This window comes from Carassius carassius, chromosome 19 (genome assembly GCF_963082965.1).
Source record: "Carassius carassius chromosome 19, fCarCar2.1, whole genome shotgun sequence".
NCBI classification, from domain to species: Eukaryota; Metazoa; Chordata; class Actinopteri; order Cypriniformes; family Cyprinidae; genus Carassius; species Carassius carassius.
Genome location: NC_081773.1, coordinates 229,566 through 246,585, shown reverse-complemented (window position 1 = coordinate 246,585; position 17,020 = coordinate 229,566). Strand labels below are relative to the sequence as shown.

General features: G+C 40.3%; 1 protein-coding gene across 2 annotated transcripts in view; it reads right to left on the bottom strand.

Annotated features, from left to right (window-relative positions):
- Positions 1 to 2,205: 2,205 nt before the first annotated feature.
- Positions 2,206 to 17,020, bottom strand: part of LOC132094835 (TGF-beta receptor type-1) — a 74,837-nt gene continuing 60,022 nt past the window's right edge. For both annotated transcript variants that reach the window (XM_059499460.1, XM_059499461.1), the window contains 5 exons: positions 10,959 to 11,126; positions 5,832 to 5,988; positions 5,299 to 5,423; positions 3,375 to 3,505; positions 2,206 to 2,735 (listed from right to left, as the gene is read on the bottom strand). In XM_059499460.1, the coding sequence (XP_059355443.1) occupies positions 2,610 to 2,735; positions 3,375 to 3,505; positions 5,299 to 5,423; positions 5,832 to 5,988; positions 10,959 to 11,126 (707 nt within the window). In that variant the 3' untranslated portion in view covers positions 2,206 to 2,609. The remainder of the gene's footprint in view (positions 2,736 to 3,374; positions 3,506 to 5,298; positions 5,424 to 5,831; positions 5,989 to 10,958; positions 11,127 to 17,020) is intronic.

The window sequence follows — 17,020 nt, the reverse complement described above, 5'->3', positions numbered from 1 at the left end:
ATTTATTGAAAAAGTGCCACTATCTAATTTAATGGAGAGGCTCTCATTTCAGAGAACATCAGTTTCACTATTGCAGCAGACATCCCTTAAAGGTTTATTTAGTGAAGAAGGCAGGAAAAGAACATGGAATGGCGATAATGCATCTACTGATAAGAAAAAGGAAAGCTGCCTTTAACCAAAGAGTTGATGACTTAAATATAACTAAAATATGATTTTGTGGCTATGGGCCGTTCACACGCTTTGGAGCATGTGTATTAGCAAATTGGTCAATGAAAGCCACCATGTCTTCAAACATGGCTGCACTCATGGCGGTAGCCAGCTATGAGGTCACCTCGGCAAATTTTTCATGTTTGAAAATAAAATTTGTTCTCTGATTGACTCATATGCTGCTATACTCCTCATTTGAATGTCTGCATGTATAATTCAGAATGTTTAGTGTCAATGGTATGAAAATAATAGCTGCGAGATCCTTCCGAAGTGAACGAGTCTTCAGTTAGGTAGTTCAACTGAGAGCGCGAGACGCAGCTTTCATGTTGCCAGATCCAGGTATTGTAAGCGTTTTTGACTCGTTTTTCCAATTAATTTGATACGCGGATTAGGGTCAGCAATAACTTTATTTTATCTAATTTCCAAAATATTTGAAATTATTTCAGTTTATTTTATTTATTTATAGGTTTCTGTTTATTTTAATAGCAACATCTGGCAACACATTAGCCTGCCTGCAATTAAAAAAGGCAGCGGCTATTTACACTAAGTGCAAATATCTATAGATTCTATTTATACTATGTTAAAATAGCAAGATTTTCTGCAAATACTGCAAATAGTGGCAATTATCTGCACCTCAGTATTGTAGTACATTGGAAGAGTATGTAATAATAACTTATTGAGTCTAATTTAACGTATGCCACCTTATTGGGACAATAAAGCCCTCCCTACACCTACCCTTAACTTTTTGATTATTTACTTAATTTTCAATTAAAATAAATGCTTTTCTAATGTGATTTGAAATTTGAAAAGGGAGAAATATTTTCGCCAAAAGGTGGATTCGAACCCAGGTCGAAGACGCTAAAATAAGTATGACTTATGCTTCTGCGGCACTGGAACTGACTTGCAGGTGTTGTCATAAAATGCTAATCCTCCACATAAATATAGTTGTCATAACAATACAGTTTTCATAACACGTTAATCCACCTCATAAATATATAGTATTAACAAACTTTGATGCAATAAATAGGATATATAATTAAGTTGTATTTATAGGCGTTATTATAGCACAATTCTATAATAATTTTCAAAGCCTGGCTAATGGCCATGTCTGCACTAAAAGTCTTACTTGATGTCTGACCATCTCACTAAAGAAGTCCTTTCAGCTACCACATTCAGACTGCGAATCGATGAAATTGAAGTACAATTGTTAGACAGGCAAAACAAGTCACTGTGGTATGCACTGCAGCTCGACAAATTGACCAATGGACATACTGGTTTATGTGCAATATATTTCAAGCCAAAGTGCATGGGTGCCTTTAATGTCAACTACAGCAGTAAAACTGAGGCAGAGATTTTCAAGTCCCTGAATTACTACATATGAGGCAAATTTGATCCTTTTGCATTGGGATATGCAGACAGAGCCGCATCTACGAATGCATGGCTGTCTGGTTTCACTTCTTGAGTCAAAGGAGTCGCACTTGAATTTGAATCTATATAACAGATCTCACATCAATAGCTATGAGAATCATATAATTGTGCTGATTTAATGTAAATTTAATGTAAAAAAACAAACAAAACAAAAAACAAATTAATAATAGTTAACATGATCACACCTCAAACACCGCATTGACATCCAGCTGGTCCACATATATATTTTCACCTGTCTGTGAAATATAAAAGGTTGGAGACCCCTGCTCTGAGAAGAATCTGGTTAAAAGGCTTTGGATGATCAGTTAAATAACTTTTTTCTTTTTCTTGTTTTTCTTTTCTTTCCTTTTTTTTGCTTTAGACATCAGGGTTTGGCCCAGACATTTGCATATACACAAAACGCAAACTATTCTTTCTACATTCAGAAATGATAGGGCTTACAGGGAATCCTCCTACAGTTAGACAGTACAATCGAAAATGATGAGAGCTGTGTTAAACAGTAGAAAAATAGTTCCAGGAAACCACAATCTGCACAATGCATAAAAAAAAAAAAAATCAAGCTTACTTCTGCAGACCAAATTACACGGTCTGACATCAAAACATGGTCTTAAAAAAATGTTGGTCCTGTTTGTTGGTCTGTGTGTGTATAGACATTTCAACTTATATTTTTAACACTGTGTTTTTTTAAGTAACACCAAGCAAAACATTAATGGCACAAAGCATAACAAGTGCAACTCCAAGCATTTGACACTTACAGGATCAGATGAGGTAGCAGTATACAGTATTAGTACTCTATCACCATCTATTGACTAAGAAACAAAATATACTCTCTTTCGTTAATTCTCCTAATGCTTAGACAGCACACGATAACATTTCCCTCTTAAGCTCCTGGAATCTTTGGCATCTCAACTGAGCATCTGAAATGTCACAATAACACTGACAGACAGAGATAAGAGGGGCACCAGGCCACTGGCTTACTCTTTAATGTCCTTGACCACAGTTACCTGAGGTACAGTCTTCTTGACACGTAGTGCTGTCAGCCGAGCAGCTGGACTGGCGTACCAGCACTCCCGCATGATCTTACCCATAACCCTCAGTGCCTGAATTAAACACAAGCGTTCAGCACATGAGTGATTCTATACTTTTATCTACTTAAATCTTGAAGCAGAAATAATGTTTAATATATGTGAAAACATTTATCTCTTATCTTGTTTCATTGTATGTTTGGATAGAGATGTGTAATTATGTGTGTTTATGTTTAGATTGGTTATTGTGGATTCTGTAGATTTGTTAATAAGATTGTTGCAGTGTTCCCAAAGTCCCTTCAACAGACTGATATTGCTACAGGTTCCAACACTGTACATAGTAGGAAGAGTTATTTTCTGTGTCCAGGAAAATCATATTTCTTAAAGTTGATATTTACTGAACAAAAATAAACAAAATAAGATCTAGTCTTACATGCTTGGAATAACATGAGGGTGAGTAACTAATGAGAGAATTTTGTTTTTAGGGTGAACTAACTCTTTAAACACAAATAATCAAGAAGTAGTATTATGATGAGGAGCATTTTCTTTTATTATGTTAATTTAAGATGTTTTCAAAAGGAAAATAATGTAGTTGTATAGTATAAACCTTCAAAGCATTATTACATTAGCTACATTATTATTAACTTCAATAGATTCCTCATATAAATGACATATAATCAAATGTCACCTGAATGGTAGGTTTATCACACAAACCTCACAGCTCTGCCACTGGTTGGGAATGTTGGGTCGTAGTTTCTGTTCACACACCACCTTCCTCATATCATCCACTGATGGGTCTGATTGCACCTGGTCATAATAAGGCAACTGGAAATCTTCATAAATCCCTGCAGAGCACAAGGCATTCATAAGAGTTTATTAAAAAAAAAAAGCAGCAGCCAGATTGGAGGTAGCTCGCCAAGACATTTTGACATATTTGCCATGAGGTTATTTTTATGATCATATATATAATATAATAATATAAACTCACAGTAAATACAGTTCAGCAAGCAGATGCAACACATAGTTTCGTTTTGTGTGGAAAAAAAATGACTGGAGGCAGACTGCTGAGGGAATTTAAATGAAATAATATATGATTTCATTATTTGTGTGAATGCATAATAGCAAACCGATTGTCTTCAGAAAAGTTTCGTTTGCATTTGCATTTCATCCCCCCTGTGTAATGCGTCATAAAGCAAGCACAGCAGCAGCTTTGTTTACAGAGGTTACAGTGGAAACAGCTCTGTTCTGCAGTTCGTAAGCGTCCTCTGCTGTCAAACCGTGGATTTACAAATTCATTCAGACCAGATTTTAGTTGTTGATCTTAACTGATTGATGGAAAATAGCCTGCTTTGTTATCAGAAGTGTTGAGACTTTTAGAATGCACATTAGCTTATGTAGAACTATTTATGGACCAGTTAATTTAATTTATAACTCTGACTCATCAGAAAAAAAAAAACATTTAAAGGCTGATATGTTATCATTTTAAAAATGGTCAAAACTTTATTTCAACATGTAGATAACATGTTATGATTGATTGATTGATTGATTTTTGATGATGATTTTCACTGTTTAGGCAAATAAAAAGTGCATTGTGCTGCTAATTCTATTTGTTGGCTTTTGTCATAAAATTTGGTAAAATTATGTCAGTGTGTGTGTATCAGTACTTTTTATATATATATATATATATATATATATATATATATATATTTCCAGCACATTTTAACAACACTGTGTATAACAGCTTGGATTGATACATTAGGAGATTTAAGTACTGTATAACATTGGTAGCTCTCAGCTAGCTTTCATTTTTAAAAACAATTGAACAAGGTGTTGTATTCAAATGTGTCTTTAAGACTTCTGTGTAAATACTGTTTCGACTGGCTTTTCAAATGTGAATAGTAGCATTAGTAGTAGCACACAGGATATGAAGTGACATGACATTCAGCCAAGTATGGTGACCCATACTCAGAATTCGTGCTCTGCATTTAACCCATCCAAAGTGCACACACACAGAGCAGTGAACACACACACACACACTGTGAACACACACCCGGAGCAGTGGGCAGCCATTTATGCTGCGGCACCCGGGGAGCAGTTGGGGGTTTGATGCCTTGCTCAAGGGCACCTAAATCGTGGTATTGAGGGTGGAGAGAGCACTGTACATGCACTCCCCCAACCTACAATTCCTGCCGGCCCGAGACTCAAACTCACAACCCTTCGATTGAAACCCGACTCTCTAACCATTAGGCCACAACTTCCCCGGATATGGGTTTACTCTCAGGTCTATACAATACTGTAGTTTAAAACAGTGACACCACCTTGTCTTTCAACTATCTCAGACGAAACTTATCATAATGTTTGTTGACCTTAACCATATATATTATTTATTTTTATATTATTGCTAAGGAAATACTTCCTATTACCTCTAATTGACCCAGGGGGCAATGTTTCTGAACACTGAACAGGCATCGTCTATCTATCTGTCATTTACTTCACATATAAAACACACACACAGGCCATTTCAGTATATAAGGAACCATTATTTACTCAAAACATCCATGGATAAAAACAATTTAAATCAGTCCACTGCTGGTGTATACTTATTTGTATATGAACAATCTTTAACACAGGAAGGCACCTTGGACAGAACATCTGCGAGCAAGTTCCCAGAACACCAGGCCAAGTGAATAGATATCAGCACGCTTAAATGACTCAAAACTGCTCGTGTTTATGGAATCATCCAGGATCTCGGGAGCCATATACCTGTAGAAACAAACACACTCACATTAAAGTAATGTACCCACACCACATGAACACATTAACCTCCATCAAGATGACTTCATACACCTGAAAGCAAACAATGAAGAGTTCACAGAGAGGAACAGAGAACAAACACACACAGACACACATAAATGCAAAGATACATGCTCTTTATCACTCAAGAATCTTAATTACACAAATCCAAAGCCTAAAACATACAGACAATGATAGTAAATAGAAAGTTTTTATTAGTCATATTATAGCACCTGTCTGCACATGCAAACAATTCTCTTATCCTGTATGTTTTTACTAAGAGACCGCTGACTCAAATACAGTGACTGGCTCTTCCACTGAAGTTTTTATGATTTAATACTTAAAGTAACAATGTATGTAAGCAAAATAATGTCTAACCTCTTGGTGCCCACTCTGTGGTTAATGGGGATGTCAACAGTGTTGGTGTTGGAGTCGTGTTTGACAGCCAAACCAAGATCAGCAATCACAGCAGTTCCATTCTTCTTTACCAGAATGTTCTTTGACTTTATGTCTCTGTGGGCAATGGCAGGCTTCCCTGTCCCAAGAGCAATAAGCCAGTTTAATAACAGTGCACATCATATACCTGACCAATCATTTTCAAGGTAGTCCTTAGTGTTTAATTATATTTAGAAAGTGAAAATTTTATTACAGGTTATTCCACGTTATTCATTTATTTTGACTAATTAGCTATGAGTGGTTCATGTACTCAGGAATTACATTTACGTTTACATTTAGTCAAACGTGTTAGGTGTCGCCCAGCCCGCAGCTCTACAAATGTCTGTTAGCGAGGCGCCATGCGCCAGCGCCCAACAGGAAGCTACACTCCTAGTTGAGTGAGCTCTCACCCCTAGGGGGCATGGCAGGTCTTGAGCCTGATAAGCCAGTACAATAGCATCCACTATCCAGTGGGATACTGCTTGGAGACAGCCTTTACCTTCTGCTGGCCTCCGTAACAAACAAAGAGCTGGTCTGAGGTCCTAAGGCACTGAGTTCTGTCGATAAAACCACTGTGAGGTCCCAAGTGGGAACTTGCTGAGGGCGAGGCGGATTGAGCCTCCTGGCCCCTCTCAGGAACCTGATGATCAGATCATGCTTCCCAAGAGACTAACCTTCAACAGGGTCATGGTGAGCCGAAATGGCGGCCACATAGACCTTCAGGGCGGAAGGAGACAGCCTTCGTTCCAACCCTTCCTGAAGAAAGGAAAGCACTGACTCGATCGGGCATTTCCAGGGGTCCTCACGATGTGAAGAACACCAAGTGACGAAGAGGTTCCACTTCAAAGCAAAGGCGTGTCTGGTGCCAGAGGGTGCCCCGTCTCTGAGAAAGAAGGTCTTTCCTCAGAGGAATTGGCCAGGGATACAAAAACCATGAGCACAACCATGAGGACCTGCTCCTTGTCCTCCCTGATCTTGCACAATGAAGCATAGACCGCCCTGACGGTTGATGTACGCTATGGTCGCAGTGTTGTCCGTACGGACCAGATCGTGCTTGTCCTTCAGCAGGGCCCTGAAGTGGTGCAGAGCAAGCCACACTGCTAGCAACTCGAGGCAATTGACATGCCACAGAAGTCAGGGTCCTGTCCAGGAGCCTGACACAGCATGCCCGTTGCACATGGCACCCCAGCCTGTGGCAGAGGCATCTGTTGACACCACAACATGTCTGGACATAGATTCTAGGGGAACGCCAGCCCATAGAAACGAGAGGTCCAACCATGGGGTGAAGGTTCGGAGGCAGGCTGGAGTGGCGGTCTCTCGGAGCGTGCCCTGTTGCCATGCCCATCTCGGGACTCAGTCATGAAGCCAGTGCTTAAACGGTCTCATATGGAGTAACCCGAGCAGTATGACTGCAGCTGTGGATGCCATATGCCCCAGGAGCCTCTAAAACTGTTTCAGTGGAACCGCTCTCTTGCCCTCGAATTGTCTCAGGCAATTCAGCAATGACTGCACGCTCTCATTCGTAAGCTTCGCGAACATGGCGACTGAGTCTATTTCCATACAGAGAAAAGAGATCCTCTGCACAGGGGAGAGTCTTTTCCCAGGTGACCCGAAGACCCAGCCGGGCGAGGTGTCTGAGCACCAAATCCCTGTGCTAACACAACCACGCTCGAGAGTGAGGTAGAATCAGCCTGTCATCAAGGTAGTTGAGGATACAGACACCTCGGTCCCTGAGAGGAGCCGGGGCTCCCTCCGCGACTTTCGTGAAGACACGGGGAGACAGGGCGAACTGAATCGCATAGCCGAGCCTGATCAAGAACATAAGTCATCCAAACGCAGTCGCATCGTGCTGAAAGCCCAGACATGTGACACGTCACAAGGAGCGATATATCGACCACACCCAGAAACACACAGGCGAAATGACATCTTTAAAATATGCAAATTCAACCCATTTACTATTTTAGTGAGAGAAAAAAGCTCTTTCAGTGGTGCTGAAGCACTCAGGGGAACGTGGGAGCTGCTGCAGGAAACCCAGACGAACCGCTGAATCACGCCAACACACCAACACCAGCTTACTCGCTTGTAAACACTCGATGTGCTCAGCTCCGAAGTGAAAGCTTGAGTGCAAGTTGCTCGCGCTGCTCATTATGTACCCACTCAGGGCGGAGCTCACAATGCAAATTCCACAGACCAAGGTACTCTGTGTACCATTGGCTCATTTCCCATTCGTCATTCGTGATTCTCTTCCTGACGTAACGTAGAACGTGACCAACTGAAAGGGAACCAAGGCTTCCTCCACATTTAAGGCATGTAGGCATCACATCATTGTTGGGGAGAACCCCTTGGTCTTGAGCCACCACTGAGTATTTCCTTCTTGTTCCATTACCAGAGCCTGTTCGGGGCCCACCAGTATGGGAAGAACCATGCAGAAACGATGTGGTGGAGATCCAAACTGGATTCTGAAGCCTCTCTCTACAGTATATAGTACCCATTTAGACACATTTGGCAGAAGCTTCAACACTGGCAAATATTCTAATAAGGGAATCAGTCTCTTGAGACTGACCTTTGGTGTAATCAGAACAGCTAGCTTGGTGCCCTGAGGCAGTGGACCGGCAGGGGACAGCCCAACTAGCTGCTCTAGAGATCTCTGAAGAGGTAGCAAGCCTTTCAGTACCACTACATTTCCAGGCAGAAACTGAGAAAAGTGCTCGCCAGAGACCTCTGTTGCCTAAAGCACCATGGGTGGTAGGGATAGCAGATCCTTAGGGCACTGAAGAGAGATGCCATCTAAAGTCCTGAGCCATGACTCCTTGGCTGAGGAATCTTAGACAGAAGAACGGTCCGCAGATAGATCTGGCTTCACCTTAGAAGACCCTGGTCTCCCGCTATGGGGAGCTGGTAGACGGAAGGGACTGCTCCCGCCCAGCAACCCCAAAAGCTAGAGAGTGGTTAGAGAGGAACCGCTGAGAAGGGTCTTACCCATGACCTCAACACCTCAATGTGGAGATTGGGGAAGAAGGGCAGGCTCCGGCGTGGAGGTAGTGGCTTACTCCGCAAAAAACAATCATCGAGTTTGCTTTTCAGCTGTTCTGCCTGTTTTTCGGCAGGCCAGTCGATCTTTAACTTGGCCACGTTAAGTAACAACCTCCAATAGTTCTTCATACATGGGAGACTGAGAGGGTGAGTCCTCATTGACGACAACGTCAAGCACCTCTGCGTAAGACAGGCAAAGCGCTGAGCCCTCTCCCTGGGGGGAATAAACGGCGGAGTGGGCTTACAATCTCAGAGAGCGAGCACTAGATCTGTTGGGTGAGGAAGAAGAAGAATGGGACTCGCCATGACTCCATTCCCTCCACCAGATCCATTTGCGATCCCCATGAGTGCAGCAGCCACTCTGCCTTGGCAGAAGTGGGGCCGGCACCACGAGGAATACTGGTGAAGGCTCCCTCCTTAAAGAGAGCCTTCCGGGAGCAAAGCATACGCAGTGGCTAATGCTCGCAATATGGCAGCCAGCTCCCTAGAAGTACAAGCAGACAACACAGACTATGTGTATTCCCACCAGTAATGTATCGTGGGCAGGGAGGAACACACAGCCTATAAGACACACAAATGGAGAGAACTGACACACCCACAGAGCGCTTGCTGAATGACAGAAAGCTGCTGCTGTATCCACCGCACGTGCTTTTAAGCTTCCTGGTCTTTATGTCACACCACCTGTGATGTCACGCCCATCCATTAGACTGATTACACACATGATTCAGAATGTGGTTACGCTGAAGGCGTTCCCATAGCATTTCAACACAGCTCGAGTTCCTGAAGGGAACTGGCTGTATGTCTTGCTATCTCTATAAACAAGCTCAATAATCAATCTTGTAATACCAGCCAGATAGTGAGGGATGCTTTGCAGATCACTCAGGAGGGTCTGGCTGTAGACTTGCACTCTCAGATTTGCACTTGCAGTCTTTTTTATTTTTTATTTTGTTCTATGTATTGATCACTTTTTGATTGACATTCTACAACAGTAGCCAGGTGGTGAAGCCAAGAAAAAATAAACTAAATTACAAAGTCACTTGCAATCACCACTTGCACTCTACGCCACGTGACATCACTTGCAATCGACAGAAATCATGCATGTTGTCAATGGAGACCAGATGCTGTGGTGCTTAAATGATTAAAACTAATTTAGTAGTACAACGTACAGGGTCCTGCAAGTCATCTATAGAAGAAAAAGATAAGACCTGCAAATCTGTGGCCACAGAACAGCAAAATATGAACGCAATACGCAAAGTTTTCCTCCCATAGAAAAAAAACAGAAACACTTAATATGGCTTTAATGTATTAAAATGCTATTAAAATATCAAATTCAATATACAGTTTATTAATATAATTTTGTGTATTGTGGTCATATTCTGATGTTCTCATGCAGTACAGATTTGCAGGTCTTTTTCTTGCAGGACCCTGTACATTATAGTACTAAATTAGTTTTACTAATTTAAGCATCACAGCATCTTGTCACCATTGACAATAAGCACGATTTGTGTCTATTGCAAGTGATATCGCAAGTAGCAGAGTGCACAAGTGGCGATTGGAAGTGACTTCATAATTTAGTGTCTTTTTTTCTTATCTTCACCACCTGGCTATTGTTATAAAATGCTGGGAGATTCAATCAAAAAGTAATCAATAAATAGAACAAAATAAAAAATAAAAACGACTGCAAGTCATGTCACTAGTGAAAGTGCAACTGTCTGAAAATGCAAGTCTGAAAGTGCAAATCCAAGTCTACCAAGACTACCAGTGTGTTGAACTACAACCCAGATAACGACTTCGCCTTTGCTTACTTGTCTTACATATTAATTACATTTATTCCATGATCAGTATTACACTTAAGATGTAACTACATTTATTTCATTTATTGCACTGTGTTGACAAAAGAAGATGGATTTCCACGACTAAGTGTTTTTCTCCCACTAAAGGTGTTTTTCCCGTAGAGAAATAAAAACAAAAACAAAACAAAAATCAAACTGATGTTTCATTGCATAGTCCCATATTTCTACTGCGTGCGATCCATACCTTGAGTGCCAATAATCTCCATGTGCAGGTGGGCAATGCCACTGGCAATGGACAGTGCCAGAACTATCATCCCCTCCACTGATACTGTGTATCTGTTCAGGTAATCAAAAAGAGACCCGTGCTCATGATACTCAGACACCAGCCACAGCTGTGTCCATGAGCCATTATCTACAGAAAGAGGAAAAAAAGAGAGATTACAATGCAGGACATTCAAACAAGATGAAAAAGAACATACCAGATTATTTGAAATCCAAAAAACATGGCATGTTCTTATGCTGGTTTCATAAGTAATATAATCAACTTGAAATTTCATTTTGATTTGATTTTTAATAACTTTAATTAAATAAAATATTTTCCTCACACCAGTACGTGACTCTACATGTAATAATAATTTACCTCCTCATAATTTGTTTCATTATTATTTCACAAGTGTATTTCATATATACATATGCAGTCAAAATGATTCAATATCAAAAAACATTTTGATTAGAGCAACTTAGAAAAAACCTGCATTGTACTGTAAAAGATTTGCAAGATGACCTGATAGAAGGAGGGAAATACCATTTTATTGCAGAGTATAAGAATAACCCTTATGGCCTTCGTGTTAGGGCATCTTCCCGAATACTACTCTTGAGCAGGAAGAATATAAAAGGTTAGATAATAAGTAGTTCTGTAGTTCTGGAAGATTAAAATATGGAGTGATGTGACCTAACTGGAACTTTTTGGACCCATTGTATCAGCAGTATATCTGGTGGCATTTCCTGATTTTGTTGAATTAGATGTGTTTCTAAGTCAACATATTTTGTTGACCTTGGAACATCATTTTAATTTTATTATCATTGTAATTCCAAAATGTAGTGTTGACCATATCCCTACACCTACAACTAATATCAAGCATGAGTAATACCTAAAATCAGAGGAAATTATAGATGAATGACTGATGTACAAGCATCAAACTCTGATTGTAAGCCAAACTTCACAAAAACTATAAACTGGTTCTTCAAATCTGATTGGTTAATCACAATTTTGTTCCAGGGTCAACAAAATTGTAGATCACTTCGTAAAATCCGGTTATACATAACTGGTGCAAGAAAAGCAATGCTTATATAAGCAGGAAAACACCATACCCATGGCCAAATATGGAGGTGTGCCTGTATTGTTATCAGGGTGTTTTGCTGTTGGAAGTTAAGTTGTTGACTGTATGAAGGACATCATAGATTATTTTAAGTATCATGCCATTTTGGCAAAGATTGTAATGCCTTTGGTGCAGAGACTAAAGCTTGATCATCAATGGACTTTTTCTGCAGGAGAGCCTTCCCAAAGTAAACATTGAAATCTACCTATGATTGGTTCAGGGATTAATCATAGAATTTTCTTAAGAAGCCTGTTCAGTCTTCATATTTAAATTGTATTGAACATATTTGTTGGCATTTGAAGAAAGTAGTGGTAATGTGTAAACCAAAGATCATCAGTGATATGAAAGCTTTTTCAAGTGAGGAATGGCCCATGTTTGTAGTAGAGAAGTTACATAAGCTTCTAAGCACTTGAAGCATTTATTGAATTGTTATAAAAATTAAAAGATTTGACTTTTGGGGGTTGAATAATTTTGTACATGAATGTTTAAAGACAATTTGATTTATTAAATTTTTTCCCCCATTATTCATCAACTTTATGTTCTCAAAATCACTTAAATGTGTTTTGATATATTTGCTAAATAGTTTACTGATACCTTTGTTGAATTATTATAATTTAATTTAATTTAATTTAATTTAATTTAATTTAATTTAATTTAATTTAATTTAATTTAATTTAATTTAATTTAATTTAATTATTTATTTATAAAAAAAAAAAAAAAAAAGATTGTTCTCGGCAGCAAAGTCAGATTATTTTGATTGCAACTGTGTGTGTATGTAAATTAAATGTTTGGAATTAGAATTTCAATGTGTATGAAATTCAGGTTTGGAATGACATTAAGGGAGCAATAACTTATTTAACAAAACATTTTGGTAAAGTATGCAACCTTGGTTTCCTGAGTAGAGAACAAGACAGTGCATCAGTAACTGACACTATGGGAATACATACGTAACCAAGAAGACGTTCTAATATATCTTCTATGAGAACAGTATACTACAGCACTGAACAATGAGGTAACTGCTGGGTTATCAGCCTGCCACTGCACACATATCCTATAAGGACACTCTTTTAAGCAAAGTTTGGGGAAAAGTCAGATCTCTAGTAGAGTGTGCAAAAACAAATAGGGTTAGGAAGATAACCATGCACCTCAAAAAGTTTAGCAAATAGCATTTCTCACCCAATAAGATATCCTTTGCAGGGTAGCAGCAGCTCCCCTGCTACAGCTACCTTAAAAAAATAGCTGATCCTTGTTCTACTGGCTTATATGGTCAGAGTAAACCTTTAATGCTCTAACTGGGAAAAGCCTGTGCAACTTTCCACTCTCCAGAGACTTAAAGGGCAGAGAAGAATAGGACTGTAACAAAACAGCTTGGGAGCAAACACGACCCTGTGAACCAAATCCAACCCTTCCTCGCTGCACCATGGAAAGTCAGTCACGCTGCCACCTAAAGGCATTCAATTATATCTGAGGAATGATCACAGTTAGTCAGAATGGAGATGGAGACCCAAATATTCGTCCCTGGATGAGGTTGCCATATAGTGCCCGAAGCCTGATAAATGCATCTGGCCTAACTGGAATCTCCCAAGGAAACCTGGCCAAAATGGAGCAATTAACAGAAGATAAACTCTGTTTTCCTTGGTTGTTTGAAAGAACTACTGAGATCAGCTATATCAGCAGAAAATGTACATGTTGACCAATAGCTACTGCAAAGCCAGAGCATCTCTTGCCAATAGTGATGGAGGGGACAGAACCAATAAGGGCACTGTCCTGTTTCGAAGCAACATATCCACCTCTGCACTTCTGAATCTCTGCCAGATCAGACTTACTACTTAAAAGTGTAGCCTCCACTCTCTGCATTCCCCTTTTGATGTTTCAGTTACATTTACATTTAATCATTTAGCAGACACTTTTATCCAAAGTGACTTACAAATGAGAACAACAGAAGCAATCAGATCAACAAGAGAACAAAAACAGTATACAAGTGCCATTACAAGTCTCAGTTATTCTAGTACAGAATGCAATGCCAGGGTTTTTTTTATTATTATTTTTTTTTTCTGAAAGACAAGAAAAGAAAGAAAAGCGCTAGTAATAACTAGTGAGTTTAGGTATGTTGATGCCGTGCCAGTGGTCGTCATGTAGGCTAGCATCAGTACCTTGATTTTTTTAATGCGAGCGGCTACTGGTAGCCAGTGTAACCTGATGAGGGGAGAAGTAACGTGAGCTTTTTTTGGCTCATTGAAGACAACCCTCGCTGCTGCATTCTGGATAAGTTGCAGAGGCTTGATAGTACATGCAGGAAGGCCCACCAGGAGAGCATTACAATAGTCCAGTCTGGAGAGAACAAGAGCTTGGACAAGAAGTTGGGTGGCTTGCTCTGACAGGAAGGGTCTAATCTTCCTAATGTTGTATAAGGCAAATCTGCAGGACCGGATCATTGTAGCAATATGGTCTGTGAAGCTTAACTGATGATCCATGACAACTCCTAGGTTTCTGTCTGTCCTGGAAGGAGTTATGGTTGACGAACCCCGCTGTATAGAGAAGTTGTGATGAAACGATGGGTTAGCTGGAACCACCAGAAGTTCTGTCTTGGTAAGGTTGAGCTGAAGGTGATGGTCATTCATCCAGCTAGAAATGTCACTCAGACGGGCTGAAATGCGAGCAGCTACCGTCGGGTCATCTTGTTGGAATGAGAAGTAGAGTTGGGTGTCATCAGCGTAGCAGTGATAAGAAAAGCCATGCTTCTGAACGACAGATCCTAATGACATCATGTAGATGGAGAAGAGAAGGTGTCCAAGTACTGAGCCTTGAGGAACCCCAGTAGCAAGTTGTTGTGACTTAGAAACATCCCCCCTTCAAGACACGCTGAAGGATCTATCGGAGAGGTAGGACTTCAACCACAGGAGTGTGGTTCCAGAGATGCCCATCTTTCTGAGGGTGGACAGGAGAATCTGGTGATTAACCGTGTCAAAAGCAGCAGACAGGTCCAGTAAGATGAGTACTGAGCATTTTGAAGCTGCTCTTGCCAGTCGCAGGGCTTCAGTAACCGAGAGCAGGGCAGTCTTAGTTGAGTGGTCACTTTTGAAGCCAGATTGGTTGCTGTCCAGGAGGTTGTTCTGTACAAGGAACATAGAGAGCTGGTTGAACACAGCTTACTCAAGTGTCTTTGCAATGAATGGAAGAAGTTTTTGGATTTAGAGATGGTTTCTTAAGCAGTGGGCTTACCCGAGCCTGCTTAAATGCTGAGGGGAATGTTCCAGAGTGAAGAGAGGAGTTGATAATGTGAGTAAGTGAAGGTATGACTGAAGAAGAGAACGCTTGAAGGAGGTGAGTGGGGATCGGATCAAGTGGACAAGTAGTAGGATGACTGGACAGGATAAGTTTGGAAACATCCATCTCTGAGAGTGGAGAGAAGGAGGAGAGAGAGTGTGCATTGGTCATTGTGAAGTTGTCCTCAGTCTGGGGTGTGAAGAATTGGTCACTGATGGTTCTTGTCTTATTTGTGAAGAAAACTGCAAAGTCATCAGCTGTAAGAGTCGATGGAGGAGGAGGTGGAGGCAGATTAAGAAAAGAAGAGAAAGTTTTGAAGAGTGTCAGAGCGTCACAACAGTTGTTAATTTTGTTGTGGTTTAGGACGTACTACAGTTACAAGAAAATTTATCAAGATCAAACACAGTCATCTTCTCTAAACAAATGTATGTGCCAAATGAGATGACTGCCCACACCACAACTCACCAAGGTATCTGTGATGATCATCATGCAACAACAGATTGCACTATGCACATCCTATGCATGTAATGCCAGCAGGGACTTTACCCTCTGACAGTTGATCCATCATTAAAAGAGCCTCATATTGGGCAGATAAAATGAAACTCGCAAGGACACTGTGCCATATGCCATAATACATGCCATTATGCTTAATAGTATGTAACATAAACCCAGCCGGATTTCCTTCTAAAAAATAAAAATACAATTAAATTAAAAACCTGTTTAAAGCCTGCACACCCTGAAGCCTCAATGGGTCCACAGAGTGGAATCTATGCATTTCATGAATTTATGTGAAGCTAGGGCCAAACCAAATGAAAGAACACAAAACGGAATTTCCTGTGTCTCTGGATGGTCTCAATACAAAAATATGCATCCTTCAGATGGATCGTCATGAACAAATCTCTGGTTTGAATCAGAGACAGAATGATCTTCAGTGTCAGAATTGTTAAACTGCACATTTTTTGTGCATCCACCTGGACGCAAATCCAGGATCAGATACAAATAAGCATTTTTCAGAAAATACTGGCCTTGTGAGAAGGAGAAATTTCTTCTATGACTTATTTCTCTAACAGAGAAGCATATATGCATCAAATATTGAGCTTTCAAAGAACTAACAGTTGTGGGGTGAATACTAACATATCTTTGGGTGAAGTCACCAGGCCAAACAATCTGAATGAAGATTTAGATGATCCACAGCAGTTGTAACAGCATAGCCAAAAACTTCTCTCTGAAAGTCTGGAGCGTCCATTAAGAAAGCTGTGTGCTTGGTTGCCTGCAGGAATAAGTCAGAAGCTTGCCTGAGTTCCTTGACTGCCTCAGCTGTCAAGCTGGAGCCCTCATCTACAGTATGTCCTTAAAGACATCTGCCTGTAACACCATTGTAATGCATAAAGCCAAACCTGTCTGACAAGCAGCCATATAAGACTTGCCAATCAGCGCAGATGTAGCTCTGCAGGGATTTGGAGGCAGAGGCTGTAATTTCCAAGCAGGTGTCGAAGCTATCAACAGATTAGTAGCAAGCATCTCTCGGACCACCAGCATCTTAGCATATCTCTTCTCCACCGTTTTAGAGATGATGGTGAAGTCAGAAATACCTGGGTTTGTGATCCATACCAAAAAAGGATCTTATTATCTTATTAAAAGTTCTTATTATTACCTGATG